We start from the raw sequence: 17,878 nt of genomic DNA on the forward strand, positions 1-17,878 counted from the left end.
CATTACAAATGTGTGCTAATTTACTGCTCAGTGCTCATTCTCTGCCTATATGGATGGATTGGTCACTAATTTCCATTTCATTGTGTCTGAAGATGTGTGTGTGTATACAAGAGCTTATACCTTGGTTTAAATTTTGTTGGTCTTAAAGGATTCAAACTTTGTTCACAACTACCCACCTAAATTGGAAATTACTGGATTAAAAGGTAGTCCCCTGTTCAAGCGCCAGTTGTTTCCGACAATGGGGTGACGGATCACTACATTTTCACGGCAGACTTTTTAGGGGGTGGTTTACATTGCCTTCAGTCATCTACACTTTCCCCCACAGCAAGTTTAGACTTCAGTAAATTTGATGCCACCTGTGAAGAAATTAGCAAGGATTTGGGATTCCTAATTCATTATAAGTTTTAACATTATTATTACAGTTTGGTTAAACCAGAAATAATAAAAAAATTACTAGCTATTGTGCTTTTCCTGATTGCTTAGTTTTACATAGCTTTGCCACACTCTTTATGACTGTTCCAAACATGGTTTTATTATGGCATAAATTACAAATTTATTCGGAAGTTAAAAAAACATGTTAATCTAAAGTGCCTTAACCCTGTTTATTTTTGCTGGTTCAGTGGGATGGATGTTGGCCTATTATAGCAAAATAAAACAAGTCGTTTGGCACCTTTTTGGTCCAACAGACGAATGTGATTACTCCACTGGAATTACTGCCGTCAAATTACATTATTTCAAGTGAGAAAGAACATTTATCTTTGGGGAACTCCAGGGCACAAACAGGGTACTTTAAATCGGCTCTTGGTGCCTAGTTTTGGTATGTGGGCCAACATAAACGGATAAAGGTCTCCATGGCAACGGCTGTGCCGAGATTAGGAAAGGAAGAAGGCGGGCTCAACTCTACCGCCTTTAACGTTTCCTACACCGATTGCCTATTGGGAGTTGTAGTCTTTTCTTTCTTTTTGCAAGTGACTCAGGGCGTTTCTTTCGCTCGGGAAAGGTGCGGCACGGGCAGGGTTTCGCGACGCGACGGACGTAAAGCGAGGCCGATTTCGTTTCCGCTTGGTGCAGAAGAGAAGGGAGGGCCTGAAGGGCCTCGTGTGAGAACGAGGCGGATCAAGTGGGGAGCTAGTGGGTGCCAGCCCCCACCCTCCCAGGTCCTCGGTCCGCCCGGACGTGCGGGGACCCAGCGCCCCCAGGATGTTTAAGAAGTGAGTAGGGAATGAGGCAAGAAACTGACGCACAGAGATGATCACTGACGGGGTGGGGATGGGGTGGTCATCGGGCGGGTGTCGGTTTCTCTTCTCTATTTAACATAGCAAGAAGCAACAACAGTATTTTAAAAAATGAAAGCTCTCACGGAATTGTGAAAATAAGAGGGGAGAGGGATTCGCGTCCCCGCCCCGAACTACCCGGGGAAAGAGTGCGATTAAATGCAGTTTAATATCTGAGAGTAAAATGACCGCGGCCCATGCTAAATCGCAAACGCAGTAGAACTAAGCCACCTGTAGGCAAGGTAGCGGCCTCTGCGTGGGATATGTAGAAAGATACGACTTTGTAAATTAATTTAAATAAAACACTCTTCCCCCGCCCCGACGCACCCTTTGGTTAGGTGGGGACTGAGTATGCTGCAGGAGGCGCTATGTTGATAGTTAAAGGCAAAAACACAGAGAGGGAGATGAGGATATTGGTATCGTAAAGCCCCTGAAATCTTGTAGACCTTCCGCGGGAGTTCGCTCTTTCTCTTCGTTGTGTGTCAGAACTTTAAAATAGCTTATCTTCTCTCTCCGCACCTCCTCCATGTTATGTAAAAATGTATTTCTAGCATACGGCAGGCAAGTCCTGTTTGTTTAGATGGATTTCCTTTCAAGTAAGTAAATTGGGATTGCCAGAGCAGGTGAAAGGAAGGATGTGGGCAGTGAAGGGGAGTAGAAAGTACTGGAGAGGTGAGGAAAAGTTTTTGCAGACATAGGGTTTAGAAGCGCAAGGGAACCGGCTGAAGGACTCTCTTTTCAAGTGCTCTTTTCATAGTTTTCTAGAAACTTTAGAACAGGGGTAGTCTGAAAGTAGACCTTTGGTTGCCTAGCATTTGTTGTAGATATTTTGTTAAGTTTCGGAAATAAAAAAAAGTTTGATTAGCAAATTACAACTTCAGACATTTAGTGCATTTTGGTTGCTGGGACTTATTGCATGGAATACTGGAATAGGCAAACATTAGCCAGACTCAGCAAGGCATTTGTGATGTTCTAATCTTAAACAAGATCCAGTTCTTTGCTTCAACTAACACAGATAAGTTATGCTACAGGTATAAAAATGGGAGGGTCTTGCTTTGTTAGTTTAATACATGAACGTGGAGCATGGAGATTCTTGTAAAAGAAAAGTGCAGTATTGAAGTAATCTCATCTCTGATATAACGGGTTGGTTTTAAAATGTATTCTAGACATTTATATATTAATTCTTACATATATTATGCCCTGACCTGGATAGCAAAGTAGGGTGGGCCTTGGCTACTATTTGGATGGGTAACCTCCAAGGAATACCGGGGTGGTACGCAGAGGCAGGCAATGGCTAAACCACCTCTGAAAGTTTTGCCTTAAAAACAAGTCTAGCTCACCACCTACTGGTGCATAACGCTAAAACTTCTGGTTGCAAGACAATTTTAGGATATCCTGGCTAATACTAAGGATGCTGTCACATGATGATATGATGATAATGATAATAATTATTTGTTATAATTATGTGCAATTAGCAAATCTTATCTGATACTGAACCACTTTCATTGCTAGACATACTCATGAACTGTATATCATTGTGGGTAATGTAGGAGAAGGCACAGTCTCATTTATGTGTGGTTTCACAACAGGAAACAGTTAATAAAATCAGAGTGGGAGAATATCTTAAATATCATGGCACCAGAATTATATATTAAAAAGTCACCATCAATTGGCTTTTTAGATACTTAAAGTCTTTTTTTTCCTGTGCAGCCCTGTCATGCTTCTATAGAGTATATTGCTGATTTACAGGTAAACTGGTGAGGTAGGAATGAGTTGTGAACCTGGAAGTCATTTCTGAAACACTTTAATTTATTTGGCAGATTTGATGAAAAGGAAAATGTATCCAACTGTATCCAGTTAAAAACATCGGTTATTAAAGGCATTAAGAACCAACTGCTAGATCAGTTTCCTGGTATTGAGCCATGGCTAAACCAAATTATGCCAAAGAAAGATCCTGTCAAGATAGTACGATGGTGAGTATATCCTTTTACAGTGTTCTTCAGATTGCTTTTACCTCTGAACTGTTTTTGCCTGGGTCATTGGTAATGATGCTAAAATATAAAAATCGGTGCTTTGCTTAGTCAAATTTCAAGTCTTTTGTGTACTTTGTATACTATTTCAAAGCACTAGAAGGCCAAACCTGTCTCTTTGGGTTTACAGTGAATAATAACCCCAAAGGAGAGATCTGTCCTGAAGTATGATTTTTATCTAGCTGAGTGGATATAAATATCGGATGATCTGTTCCTTTAAGCTATGTTGTAACATACACAGAATACTGTTAATATCCCAAGAGATTATTTCTCTTGTGTGGAAAAATCCTATCCCATTCCAAATCACCTTTTAAACCTTTAGCTATAACTTTGTGTCTTCTAGTCATGAACATATAGAAATCCTCACAGTAAATGGAGAATTACTGTTCTTCAGGCAAAGAGAAGGACCTTTCTATCCAACACTGAGATTACTTCATAAATGTAAGTGTGGAAGTGAAAATGGGGGCACTGGGGAGAAGCCAGAGGGGTTGCACTATTGAAACAGGCTTCTCTTATCTACACTTGAATGTATCTGTCCAAGTTACCGCTCCATCACAACTTAAAGAACTAACTAGTTTATGCCAAGCTGCACCCCCTGTGCAGTATTTCAGGCTCCTTTGCATTGTGGCTATGTCTGTGTGGTATTGGTGGAGTTTTCAGATTCTGTTGTCTGCCTTTAACTTTGTGCTTTCATCTTGTCTAGCAAATAGGTCACCTGTTTGTTCCATTCTGTATTGATGTTTGTAATCTTTTCTTGCTTCTAGCTTGTGTTCTGCTGTCTGCAGAGGCTTGCCTGATAAGTGTGACACTTTTATTGTTTATACTTTAACATAATTATTCTGTTGCAAAATGTGCTGTTCTAGAAGGGCTGGAGCTGTTCGAAGATGTCTTTTCTTGGTGGTGTTGGTCCTTAAACTTTTTTGCTTTCTGTCGTTCATATTTGGATCTGTATTCAACAGATATTAAACTGCTGCCTTTCAGACACGGTTTGTGAGGTGCCTGATCTCTATTAAATTCTTGTGTTCTGCATCTGATGAGTGTAGAGAAAACATAAGGTAGCTACTACTCTTGACCATTCCTTGTAGATGTGGAGGAAGGAGTTTATGGGTCTGGCATTGAAGGAAGACTATGTGCTGATGGATTTAAATTTTATCCATATGGATGCAAAGTAAATAAAATATAAGAGAGCTTATGTAAAATGAACCATTTAGGGAAACTGTTGAATACTGTATTTTGAGGGCCTGTAAGGGCATGCCTTGATAAGTGTGTCAACAGCATAGGTCTTCTCAGTCCACTCATTCATCTTGGAAAGTTGACTATTGATAACATATACTAAATGTCCCTTGTATTAGATGTTCAGGTATGTTACTGAGCCCAATTGGTGCCATATCTCTTCTGATATTAATTTTTTTTCCATTCCTAGATCCATTCATTCTGCCACATCAACAGGTTGATAAAGGTGCCATTAAATTTGTACTTAGTGGAGCGAATATAATGTGTCCTGGTCTGACTTCTCCAGGAGCGAAACTATACCCTGCTGCTGCAGATACGATTGTGGTATCCTTGGGTAGTTGGTCTCTGTTTAGCTTTCACTGTAGCACATGACAGAGATTATTTTTGTGGAGAAGAGTGTAGCTTTGAATTATTGTGTTTTTCTCCTACTGTGTTTTCCCCTCCCGTATTCCAGAACACTGACTCAAGGAATTGTCTTACAATACAACTCTTTAATTTCTGAAGCGTCCTATTTTTTAAAAAGGAATGTTCATTCCCTTGAATGAGTTCTTCAACCTGTTCCTCCTCCTTATTTCAGGGGCTGGACCAAGCAATTGGCACACCCTCTTCTGTGTCTCTCTAGCATCACTCTCAACTCTGTATGGGAGTTGTGGTTTGTTTGTATTTAGATGTGCATGTATATGAATATAATCTCCTGCTTTCCCCCAGTCTGTACAGGATCATAGTGGCATATACAGTGCTGTTGAAAGTGCCAGTGGGGGAAAAATGCCTTTTTACTGTGTCACAATGCTTGTGACTCTTGGACAGTGTAGGGACTATCCTTACCTTCTCAAGGAGGCTGCTCCAGATGGCTGGCATTATGGACAAAACTGGCTGTATTTAAGATACAGGAGATCTAATAAATCTAAGAGAGAGCCCAGTCAGAAGGGAGGTTTAAGAGGCCTAAGTTGGTGCATATGTCCATATCTGGACAAACTGTTCTTCAGGTATGTGAGTCTTGGATCACATAGAGCTTGTAAGATCCTAGTGGCTTCCCTGCCTTGGCAGTTAGTAGTCATTGTGAGTCACAGTAAAGGTGAGGTTGCAGTTCACTCTGGAGTTCTGTTTCGTATTGGTTTCCTAGAATTGTGGCTTGAGGAAAATCCGGTTAACTTTTGGGTTTTACAGTTCAGTGTAGTATTCCTCCCTCCAGGAATGATGACCGTTGACATGTAGTGCATGGTGACCTGCTATGATCTTATTGTAGGAATCTAAAAAGGTTGAAGGCCCTGGCAAGAGTTTGGAAGACCGATATTCCAGTGCTTCTGAGGCTAAGCTGGCATGGGCAGACCTAATCAGTCTCTTGGCTGGGAAGACCACTGGGAGCCTATATAAATACCTTTTTTAAAGATTTAGAAATACTTTTTCTCTATGTGTAAACTACCTGATCTTATATAAGGCAGATCACCTAACATTCTTAATAGCTACACATTTAACTAGTTGTTCCAGATGCTCTCAATCCAGTGATCATTTTGTGAAGCTTGTTTTTTTCCTTTTGTGTGTTTTTTTTTGTTTAAGAACTTGTGAGATGTTTTCCTTAAGCTGACTGTTGTAGGCAATAATGGCAGAAGGAAAGCAACATGCGCTGTGCGTTGGAGTAATGAAGATGTCAGCAGAAGACATGTGAGTCTTAATTTTAAAAAGGAAATGGCATGAGTGTATGGTCGCTAACAGTTTCTCTGTTGGGGTTATGTACTGGCTTAATGCCCCTTACAGCAGGAGTATGGTACTTATGTTCCCTTTACTTTGTAGGTGTTATCACTTCTTTCCTTTACCTGTCTCCCCCCCGTATGTTTTTTAAAAAATGAAATAAAAATGCTAGTTTTTAAAATAAATAAATAAAAATAGAAGAAAAGATATGCCATTATTCTGTTAAGAGTGGAGTAAAGCAGGCCCAAGAGGTCACTCTGCAATGATTCTTCAGATTTAATGCTGTTGGTTCTACCAGTCCATTCAGAGCTAGCCTGGCACTGCTGTCTCCCGCCAGTGGTGTGGAAATTGTATTTGTAACTCTTTTATATTGTCCATAGCCTGTTGGGAGTTATGTCATGCCCCTAAACTTGTGCAGTACCTCTGTAAAAACTATTCAGTTTCCTTTCTTCAGAAGGGCATCATGGAAAACCCTTTCTTGTTTTTTATCACCGGTTGTAATTTTACCCTTAAAAAGGTAGTCCCCTGTGCAAGCACCAGTCGTTTCCGACTCTGGGGTGACGTCGCATCATGACGTTTTCACAGCAGACTTTTTAGAGTGGTTTGCCGTTGCCTTCCCCAGTCAGTGACACTTTCCCCCCAGCAAGCTGGGTATTCATTTCACTGACCTCGGAAGGATGGAAGGCTGACTCAACCTTGAGCTGGCTACCTGAACCCACCTTTCGCCGGGATCGAACTCAGGTCTTGAGCAGAGAGTTTGGACAGCAGTACCACAGCTTTACCACTCTGTGCCACGGGACTACTAATTTTACCCTTACCCCCCTCCATTTTTGTTTGAATGGCAGCTGAATTTGCAAGAACTTGCAGTTCTTAGGTTACAAATACTGCGTTATTTAAAATATATGCCACTTTTTTGCCCAGCAATAGGCCTCTAAGGCAGCTCATGGGAAGAATAAATTAAGATGTACTAAATATAGTTAGGCCATGGTGTAAGATGAAGGCATTGAAAGGGCAGCAATATGAATAGCCCTATACCCAGGGTGAGATGTTTCTGTTGCACTTGCTCCAGCTGTTTCTCTGTGATGGTTTTAAGGAAAATGGCCTTTGCCCTTGGAGCATGCAACCTAGCAACCAGATGTTTTTGTCCCTAGGAGTGAAGTTTTTCTTTACCCAGGCAAGATGGGAGAGACACTGGTTCCTCCCAGAACCAGTGGCAAAATGATGGAAGACAGCTCATGGGAAGAATAAATTAAGATGTACTAAATATAGTTAGGCCATGGTGTAAGATGAAGGCATTGAAAGGGCAGCAATATGAATAGCCCTATACCCAGGGTGAGATGTTTCTGTTGCACTTGCTCCAGCTGTTTCTCTGTGATGGTTTTAAGGAAAATGGCCTTTGCCCTTGGAGCATGCAACCTAGCAACCAGATGTTTTTGTCCCTAGGAGTGAAGTTTTTCTTTACCCAGGCAAGATGGGAGAGACACTGGTTCCTCCCAGAACCAGTGGCAAAATGATGGAAGACACTTCATTTTGCTTCCTAAAACACGCACTTGTTCACAGTAGAGAATGCAATTTTATAAGCTGTTAAGATTCCCACAGAAATTAAACCTGCTTACAGATGTTTTGGGGGCAGAAGCTGTCGTCCCCATCACTTTTTGTTGCATTTTTGCTGACAGTACCTTCCAAAATTTTTAGCAAATCTGCATATGAGTAAATATTTTTATAAAGCATTGCACTAGATTCTGGACCAGCATTCAGAGGCTCCTGGGCCAAATGTGCATGTGCCCCTCCCTGTATGGAACCAAGAAGCAAAAGTGAGGTGTGAATAACAGTGTTTGTTGAAATGACTTGAGAGAAGGTCAATAGGGTTGAAGGGGGAGGCCTTGGCACCGTTTCTGGTGAAATTAGTTGACTTAGTGCTTCAGGTCATTGTTTGAGAGGAATTTTAGTTCTAAGGGAGGACTGATATGCTGGCAGGAGGGGAAACATTAAAAATCAGACCTAGTTTGCTTGTTAAAACACAGGAAGGCATTACTAACAGTGGCTGCAGTGCAGCTTTTCTCCCTGTCACCCCAGCAGTAATCTACACAGTGCCTTAGTAGTTTGGATTCTACTTCATACCCGTTGAAGTCTCTCTCTTGCTGAGCTTGAACCAGATGAGTTTGATTTTGAGACTAATCCTGGTGGGCTGTGTTCCAAAAAGTTTAATTACAAACATTCTTCTCTCTCCTCTTCCCCCTCTTCTTTCACAGTGAGAAAGTCAACAAAGGAATTGGCATTGAAAATATCCACTATTTAAATGATGGCCTCTGGCACATGAAGACATACAAGTGAAGCGGCAGAACATGTGCAGCACCTGAGAAATGCACTTCCAGTAAACGTGGACTACTTTGTAATTCTTGTTTTTAATGTGTGACTGAATGTACAAATTTATTTTGTTCTGTGACTACGCTTAATAAATCAAGTGACTGCTGAGTTCCTGTTAGCGCTGAGATGCTTTTTTATAGTCAGCCTTGATCACAAACATTTGCTAGGATTTTTTTTTAAACTGACAAATAGAGTTGAGAAATGAGAGGATCATGGAATGAGAAGGGTAAGGAAAGGTATACAGCAGTTTCGTTATGACTCTTTATTCCCTTGGAGGGTGGGATGTGAACTTTTTTTTGGTCAATTCACAGCTGACTTACGGTTTTCAAGGCAAGAGAGGTTCAGAATCAGTTTCCCATTGCCTACCTCTGTCATAATCTTAGTGTTCTCCCATCCAAATACTAGCCAGGGCCAACCCTGCTTAGCTTCCAAGATCTGATAAGATTAGGCTAGCCTGGACGATTGAGGTCAGGTGTGTCAACTGCCTAACATGAACTGAGTAACTTGATCTTCAGTACTGCTACCCAGACTGAGGTTTCAAAATCGAAAGACCAAAACTACCCTTTGTGGAACAGGTTATTTTTAGTTGTTAATTAACTTGCAGATGTTTCTAAAGTTCACTTTACAATAAGAGCAGTATTCAAACCATGTCATAAGGTATATTTAAGAGAAGCAAGATGTTGCCTGTTCAACAGAGACCTAAAACAGTGAAGGGGCCTAATGTGAGGCTGTTATAAGATTGCTTATGGAAGCTTCCTCACTCAAAATATGGTGCTCTGGGTATACTGTTGGAAGACTACTTATAAAATGTGATATGAAGTTGTATTTCCAGTTAGCTAGCAGATCTACAGTCAATTCCATTCCCTTTTTAATTTGATTCAGCTGGATACAAACCAAGTAGTGCAACAAGTCCAAAGGTGGCACATGCCTCTTAAACATGACCCAGCCCACATGCTTCACTTCTTCGAAACTGAGCAGTGCGTGATGTGGAATGTTCAACTATATGGCTTGTCCTAGGTCCTTGGACATACCTAAAGCAACCTCCCTGTGTTCTGGCTGGGGCTCTAAACAGTGTCCCATACAGTATGAAGGGGTTACGGAACTAACCATTTTAATTCCTTAATACTGTAGGGCTCTGACCTTGCATGCTTTCCACAATAGTTAGCTTAGACAAGTTGGTTTGTGTGAGAGCCAGCATGCTGTAGCGGTTCTGGTGAACTGGGTTTCATTCCCCACTTTTCCACATATAGCCCTGCTGGGTGATCTTGGGCCAGTCACTGATCTCTCAGAATTCCCTCAGCTCCATTTGCCTCACAAGGTGCTTGTTGTGGGGAGAGGAAGGGAAGGTAATTGTACGCTGCTTTGAGACACCTTAGGGTAGAGAAAAGTGGAGTATAAAAACCTTCCACTTTATTTTAGTCCACCTTTCTCACTGACAAGGCAGATTACAGAGGGCGAGTGAATGCAATCAGCAAGATGCATCCAGGGTACCACACTAAAATGGTAAAAACATTTTTAAATTACAATTTTGAGTGGAAAAATGGCGCTGTGATTAGCCTAAATTGCTTCGCTTCTTGTGATGCTAGTGACGATGGACTTCAGGGATTAAGTAGAGGACCAAGCATAAGACTTTACCTCAATTTCAGGTGGTCCTTCTGCTACCAAGGCTGCTATTCTTTAGAAGGGGTAGTAAGGCCTCTGGAATTAGCCCCCTGCCTCCAACTCCAGTGTCCACAAAAGTTACAGGAGAATAGACTTCATTTTAAAAAGGAGCAAAAAGACCAAGCTGTATGTGCTAGTCAGGCAGAAACAACTGAAGACTATTTTAATAGCAAATTTGCACTCTAATTCACCCATTTCAGAAAAATCTGTATCTATTAAAAATAACATCAAAATTCTGTAAAAATAGATTTAATTTAAAGTAGACCAAGGATATTTTCTTATATTAAATATTTACATAACTATACATTGTGTTGACAATGAAACCTTGGTTTTTTTAATAAGATCCTTGAGTCAAGTCTGTATAAAAAGGACTGGTCTGTTTTTTTTTAAAAGGACCCCCTTTCCCATTTGTAAAGATTACAAAAGCAGGTTGTGCAAAAGAATAAATTACACCAATACCATGAAATACAAAATTTGTACCAGCTTATGTACATGCCGTTTGTTGAAAGATGCTATACATTAAGACCACCCATTCATATGCATTCCCACCACTATGGGTGTAAGATTTATCAGTCGTTATCAGAGCCTGGAGGAGGTTGGAAAACCAAGGCATCGTTAAAACTGTGTCCATATGCTCGTAGCCTATAGACTCCATACATCATCACGTGCATGTGATTAGGAGCCAACCCACTAAAAGTGATGGCCATGTCTGAACAACATCCTTCCACCACCTGTTGGGGGTGACTTGACATTGCCTCTTTAATAAGAGAGCCAACTGACTTTGTGTTGAAGATGTCCTTTTTTTCAGAATCTTCTGCATTTTCAGCTTGCACCCCAGTGTATTTCAAGCACACAGCTAACTGTTTATCTGCGGACAGTTTCCAAATCATGCCCCCCTGTTCTGGACATTTGTCTGGATCTTCAAAAACTTTCTGAAGTCGCCTTAATGATTCAATACTTAAGACAACTCCTCCATCGCTGTTCACATACTGCAGGTCTCCAGATGTCTCTGTACGGCCAGTGTAAAATGACTGGGTTGAATCTTGTTTTAGGAGAAAATATTTGAGGTTTTCTATTATGGCAAATGTGGTGGGATGGGCAAGGAAGAACCAGTTGTAGTCATCTTTGTAATTTTCATAAGCAAATTTATATGCTTTCCTCATCATTAGCCACATGTCCTCTGTGTCAAACACAATGGAGTGAAAGACTTTAACCTTTTCAGAACTGTAGAATTCTGCCTTGTCACAGTGTTTGCTCCAAGTCTCTCTCACAGCTGCCCAGTAGCTAAGGTCTTTAGGTTTGACAAGAATGATGCAGTAGACACGGATACTTTGGCTAAGACTCAGGCGTTCATCTTCAGAGAGATTTAAAACATCCTCCTTTTTGGGAGCCTGAAGGTGGCGATGCGCATGAGATTTAGTGCTGTAGTCCATCTTAATGTGTCCAAGAAGAGTGACCAGTACACAGAAGACCCCTCCAAGCATCATGCCCTTCATGAACGTACCACTTTCAGAAATCATGGCTTCCAGAAGAAAACTGCCAATGAGATGGGGGGGGGGGGGGAGGGAATATGCATTTTGTTAGCAAGTATAAAAACTGAAATGCATTTGTCACTGGCTGTATCTTGCTTCAGAGTTTAAATAAGTACTGCAGCTTAATCTTTTGTCACCAATGAGGACTCACCAATAACGAGGACTAAAAATGCACACCAAGAATTAGGACTATTTTTACTGTGCAGAAATAGAGTATTTCTATAAAAGAAGGGTGCCCAGAAAGGGGGGCAGCAAATATCCCATGCTATCCTGACCAACAGTGCAATATTAGAATTGGCAAAGATTCTATTACATTTAATAGTAACCCTTTTGACTTATAAGTGCCCATTGGCTGTTACCTTTAACTGCTGCTTAATTAAGAATTTAGGGTTGTGTTGCTAATACCTTATGCTCTAGGCTTTCACATTCCATGAAGGCCAGTTATTTTTTTGGTCACCTGTGATGCTCAGGAAAATGCATCACTTTCTTGGTCACCCATGATACCAAGGAAAATGCATCACTTGTAGCTTTACTAAATGTTTCTCATTCTTCCTGCAAGAGCAGGAAGAATGGCCCATGCTACTCCATTCTATCCTTACAACATGGCCCATGCTACTCCATTCTATCCTTACAACAACCCTGAGTGATAGCTGAGGTTGGAAGAGTGTGATTGAGAGACCCCACCCAAGCCATCTGCTGAACTTTATGACTGAGCAGAAATTTGATCCCAGGTGTCTTCATCCTTAAGTCCAAAATTCCAACTGAGGGTTTCCTGTTTTACAACTTGGTGCTATATTGTTTGAGATAATTCAACAATACACCCAAGTTATGCCATGGTTATTTAAGTGGATGTTAACATGGTTGTGAGATTATGCTAATCAAAATTTGTTACGTCTTATAGTTGTCACATGCACCTTATCATGTGCTTATTATAAAGCATCGTTCTATGGATTAAACGCTGTGTTTACCCTTCACAGATATTCTAGTGGAGAACAATGAATTCAGTGATTCACCAACTTATGCTGCTTAGCAAATACTGTTCAACTGCAGCAACTGCCAAGTCGGAACTAAAATGTTTAATTCCAGTATACCAAAATGCTTTGCATTGGATGTTAGAATTTATAAACTATGTTAGTAGTTGCTATTAGATACAGATGAGCCAAGCCATTCAAGTAAAACAATTGTCTCACATTCCCCAACCTGAAAAACTGGGGAGCTGAATAACCACTGCTTTCAGCTCAGTCCTCCCCCCCCCCCCAAAGTATATATTCATTGGGCTGCTGTTACTGCATTGCAAGTTCAGCTAAACATCATGGCGCCATGGGGTACCAGGTCAAAAGTTATTTATTTAGGATATTTCTATGCTGCCTCTTCAGAGTCCTGCTTACAATTAAAATCATGGCACAAATATATATATATATATATTTAAAAAGCCATTGGACATAAACAGAATAAAAACTGTCTACAAAAGGAGAAACAGACCATTAAGAAGGTGGAAAGATAAAATCCTGAATTAAAAGCTTGGGTGAAAAAAATGCGTTTTGGCCTGGTACCTAAAGAAAGCCAAGTTAGCATCAGGCGAGCCTGAGGGGGAAGGGCATCCCATAGGCAAGGGGCCATCACAGGCAATTTATTTACTGAAAACTATTTTATGCTGCCTTTTTACCCAACTAGGGTCTAAAGGGCAGTGAAAATATAAACAATTACAATACAGTTAAAATTATAAAATAGTTCAACTAAAAACACATAAACAACACTAGAAAGAGGGCATATAATTGTTACTGAGGGTATGCAAGATGAAACAAACAAAAAAAATCACTGATAGAAGGAGACAGACCAGTCTCCCTGGGGAGAGAGTTCCAAAGTTTTGGTGCCATGCTGGAGACGGCTCTTTCTAGCTTCAGATGGTAGAGGCAACCAAAGCAAAGCCACTGAGGATTACCGGAGTCAGTGGCTAGGCAGATCTTATCTGGCAGTACTGGAGGAGGCAGTCCTTCAGGTACCCAGGCCCTAAGCTATTTAGAGCCTTAAAGATAAGAACCAGCACTGTGAAGCAGATGCATAACCAGTACAGATCTTTCAGCACAGAGGTGATACAAAGTTCATGAACAAATCCCAGAAGTGTGACCCTGCTTTAAAATAACATTTTTGTGTGTGTTGGTGACCAAAGACAAACCTTCAATCTCTCAGCTTGTTATAAGGATTAACAAGACAATACATGCAAAATGATTTGACATGTGCAGTACTGTTATCCCGGCAGGGAACTGTTTCTTAATTCTCAAAAACTTTGCTATTACATTAGTGGAACGAATATTTAGAGAGAGGGTGGAATGAAAATATGTAAATAGATAAGCAGGAAGGGAGTAACTTCTCAGTCACCACACTTGAACATGATCTGTGAACAAGTATATATTAGGAGCAATGTTCCCTTTAAGCTGCAGAGTCCTCTAAGCAAAAATTCTAATTTGTGATACTGACATTACAGTTGTGAGCTACTGCATAGATTACTGTACTCTGGGGTCATCCTTCCTGAGCTAAGACAAAAATCTGTGAGCTGGAGGCTAAAAATCTGTCAGCTAGCTCATGCTAACTCAGCTTTGAGGGAACACTGATTGGGAGTAGCTATCACAAATACCTCCCCACACGCACACACTTCCTCAGTGACCTTTGCTCCATAATACTGGATGGCAGTGCCTCTAAATGGGCACTGGGTTAAGGACAGATAAAATACTCCTTGACACAAGACATCATTAACTTGTGGAACTTATGGCCACAAGATGTAGTGATAGCCACTAGCTTAGAATATCTTTTAATCAGACAAATGTCTGAAGGTGTAGACAAATTAGACAAATGTCTGAAGGTAAACAAATGGCTAAAAGCCCCATGGTGCAGAGTGGAAAAGCTGCAGTACTGCAGTCCTAAGCTCTGCTCATAACCTGAGTTCAATCCTGGTGGAAGCTGGGTTCAGGTAACCAGCTCAAGGTTGATTCAGCCTTCTATCCTTCCGAGGTCGGTAAAATGAGTACCCAGCTTGCTGGGGGTGGGGGGGAAGTGTAGATGACTGGGGAAGGCAATGGCAAACCACCCTGTAAAAAAGTCTGCTGTGAAAACATCGTGAAAGCAACGTCACCTCAGAGTTGGAAGAAAGGAAATATTCTTTCCATTTAAAAAAAGCACTCTGGACATGCTCTTCGACACTTTGACTGCATAGACTCTCTTTAATTTTTTAAAAAAGACATTTCCTTTGGTGGATGGGCTCAACCCTATATGGTTTTCTGTTTATTTATGAGATTTCCTCCCTACCTCATTGGAGGTCCCTTATAACTCTATGATTGCCTTAGGCAGCATGGCTTTGGGCTTGCTTTTTAATATCGCTTGATTGTGCTGTATACCTCCTTCAGCAAATTTTGTAGAAGGCATCATTTCAATAAACCAACATTACTATTATCAACAAGGCCAATGCTAACATTTTTTCGTGCTGCCAATATTATGCATGTATGTATTCTTTGCAGAGTCTCAGTCCAATCAAAATTTGTACTGCAAAACCCAGTGTGATGGACTCAGGAACTTAGCCTGAGAAGCTGGGAACTGGCTTACGATTGGCTGGGACACAGCCATGGTAACCGAAATGTAGCAAAATGAAGAAACTTGCAAGGAACACCTCAGCATTTTCAGTTTGGTTTTGGAAGTCTTCAGTGAGAGTCTGGAGTATGAAGACTGGGGCTTAGGCTGGTCAGTTGTGGTGTAGAGCAACTGGTCAAGGAGCTGAGAACAGCCAGTGGAGCTGAGTTCGTTGTGGAGACAGAGCTGGGATGAGCTTCTCTTTGAGAGAGAGTTTGAAGTTAGAAGGGGGCAAACCAGGCTCTCTATGGGAGGTCTGTCAGCACATCAAGGCAGACTCCTTGTACAAACTGAGATCACACCAACACTCAGAAGGGAGGACTGGTGGTCAGCAGGGTTTCCCAAGATACAGACCAGAAAACTAGCTGGGGCTGAGAAACACAGGAGTGAGGGGCTGGTATTAGCTCTCAGTGGTCTGAGTCCTGGAGGCTAGTGTGGAAGTCTGTGCGGGAGAATTTATCTGGCACCAGTCAGGAGTTCTCTGTGTGTCTGAAAAAGAGTGACTACCAATTTGTCATTTTTATGATTTAAGCAGCCAGAGCATAGGACTATATCATCTAAACTGCAAAGCGATCCTAGCGACCAGTAGGCACTGCCTGCCTGTCATAGAGTTCTGTAGAATTCTAAAGCCTGCCTGTTTGATAGTTTAAAAATCTGCCGGGATTAAATATTTAATTTTACCTTACCTTTTAGCCTGACAAATCTCTGTGTTTAGTAATTGATTATTTTAATTAACCATCTGCCTGCCAACTGATCCGCTGTTATTGATCAGATCTAATTAGTATTATTTTTATCCCCTCTCCCTTGCCTTGTGTTATCCAATAAATATTTCTTTGGTTTTTGAATGCAAAACCATCTGGTGTCTATTTTCTTAGCATTCCGACAGGATTTCTGTGTGTGTGCCTGAGGAACAGAGGGAAGGTGACGGGAAGATCTGGTCACCCTCCCAAGCTGACACTGCCCGGTTCCTCACACCTAGCTATAGAGGGGCTGGATCAGCATCCCAGAAGAAACAGAACCAGAGTCTGCTGTGAGAAGAATTGCAGAGTTATACCCCACCCTTCTCCCTGAATCAGAGAGGCTTACAATCTCCTTTATCTTCTCCCCCCACAACAGACACCCTGTGAGGTGGGTGAGGCTGAGAGAGCTCTCACAGCAGCTGCCCTTTCGAGGACAACCTCTGCCAGAGCTATGGCTGACCCAAGGCCATTCCAGCAGCTGCAAGTGGAGGAGTGGGGAATCAAACCCGGTTCTCCCAGATAAGAGTCCGCACACTGAACCGCTACACCAAACTGGCTCTTTCTTCGTCCCAAGTAGTTGAGAAGGTGAAGCCCGTTTATTCGAAAGGGGGCTGGGACAAACGAAGCCTCAGAGAGACCTGCTGAAATGAGGGCTGGGGGCTCTTGAGAGTCTCCCCGCCCCTTCCGAGGAGCCTGCCGCAAGACATACCACCACCCGTCCACCCCGCTGCGACCCTTCCTCCTCCTTCGTAAAGACTCACCTGGGGCGGAAGGCAGCAGCAGGAGCCGCTCCCAAGTAGTCCTGCCAAAGTCAGCGTCGTTCACTCCCCTCTCAGAGAAAGGGAAACGGATCCAGATCCGCTTCCTTTTCCTATCTCTATGGTGAAAGACCACAACTCCGCCCCTCCTCGCCCCTCCCCTCGTTACCTCTTTCTTCAGGGCGGGAGAAGCGGAGACTGTAAAGGCTACGGCCCATCAGAGCTAGAGGAAAACACGCATTGTGGACAAAATTAACTTCCGGTATACAGTGGACCGCCTGTGCGGGCTATTAGAGGAAAAAGCCAGAAAGGAAGGCGATAATAAGCAGACATAGGCTCATTAGGGAAGTGTGCTCTATTTCTTCCCTTCCTGCGCTACGTTTACCTTAATTTGCATTGGATGTCCCGTCTTTTCAACTGGAAACCGGAAGGGTTATGAGGATTACGTTAAAGTTGTAGTCTCTTTAGTAATAATATGTCGCGAGGAGTCGCCCTTATGCAGACGCAGGATGTCAGTCTCCGCACCAACGTCGTTGTCATAGAAACGCCTCAGCTGCTGTGAGGCTGGCCGGCCTGCCCTTAGCAAAGTTTACGAGAGAGCAGGGAATTAAGTTGGCTGTCTTTTTTAACATTAAAAAAAAAAACAGCTGGCCGCTCAAGTCGGAACAGCTGTGAACATTCGCAGACGAAATAACAATTTACTTCTGGAGTTTATGTTCCGTGGTTTGTTCTTTTGTATTGATAACTTCTTTAATTATAAGACACCTTGAGCAGGACTCCAATGAGGTAGGGAGGAAATCTCATAAACAAACAGAAAACCATATAGGGTTGAGCCCATCCACCAAAGGAAATGTCTTTTTTTTTTTTAATTAAAGAGAGTCTATGCAGTCAAAGTGTCAAAGAGCATGTCCAGAGTGCTTTTTTAAATGGAAAGAATATTTCCTTTCTTCCAACTCTGGGGTGACGTTGCTT

General features: G+C 41.9%; 2 protein-coding genes across 4 annotated transcripts; one reads left to right on the forward strand and one right to left on the reverse strand.

Moving 5' to 3' along the window:
- Positions 1–937: 937 nt before the first annotated feature.
- LOC132590550 (malignant T-cell-amplified sequence 1) lies at positions 938–8,701 on the forward strand. The gene is made up of 6 exons (XM_060263476.1): positions 938–1,211; positions 3,095–3,247; positions 3,648–3,745; positions 4,728–4,861; positions 6,132–6,199; positions 8,479–8,701. Exons 1-6 carry the CDS (start codon positions 1,201–1,203, stop codon positions 8,558–8,560), a joined length of 546 nt encoding a protein of 181 aa, XP_060119459.1. The 5' UTR covers positions 938–1,200; the 3' UTR covers positions 8,561–8,701.
- Positions 8,702–10,488: 1,787 nt separating this feature from the next.
- Positions 10,489–17,441, reverse strand: LOC132590549 (C1GALT1-specific chaperone 1-like). 3 transcript variants are annotated; one of them, XM_060263473.1, is made up of 2 exons: positions 17,292–17,441; positions 10,489–11,791 (listed from the first exon to the last, which is right to left on the reverse strand). In XM_060263473.1, exon 2 carries the CDS (start codon positions 11,773–11,775, stop codon positions 10,825–10,827), a length of 951 nt encoding a protein of 316 aa, XP_060119456.1. In that variant the 5' UTR covers positions 11,776–11,791; positions 17,292–17,441; the 3' UTR covers positions 10,489–10,824. The 3 variants fall into 3 exon arrangements, with proteins under 3 accessions (XP_060119456.1, XP_060119458.1, XP_060119457.1); XM_060263475.1 differs by having other exon boundaries at positions 16,910–17,294; XM_060263474.1 differs by lacking the exon at positions 17,292–17,441 and adding an exon at positions 17,076–17,263.
- Positions 17,442–17,878: the final 437 nt, after the last annotated feature.

This window comes from Heteronotia binoei, unplaced genomic scaffold, assembly GCF_032191835.1.
Source record: "Heteronotia binoei isolate CCM8104 ecotype False Entrance Well unplaced genomic scaffold, APGP_CSIRO_Hbin_v1 ptg000283l, whole genome shotgun sequence".
In the NCBI taxonomy this organism is placed as follows: domain Eukaryota; kingdom Metazoa; phylum Chordata; class Lepidosauria; order Squamata; family Gekkonidae; genus Heteronotia; species Heteronotia binoei.

Excerpts from the sequence above, each read along its gene's own strand:
- LOC132590549 (XM_060263473.1), bottom strand. The coding sequence starts at position 11,775 with ATGATTTCTGAAAGTGGTACGTTCATGAAGGGCATGATGCTTGGAGGG.
- LOC132590550 (XM_060263476.1), top strand. Across the intron at positions 3,746-4,727 it reads ACTGAGATTACTTCATAAAT|ATCCATTCATTCTGCCACAT; the intron begins GTAAGTGTGGAA and ends TTCCATTCCTAG. Across the intron at positions 4,862-6,131 it reads CTGCTGCAGATACGATTGTG|GCAATAATGGCAGAAGGAAA; the intron begins GTATCCTTGGGT and ends TGACTGTTGTAG.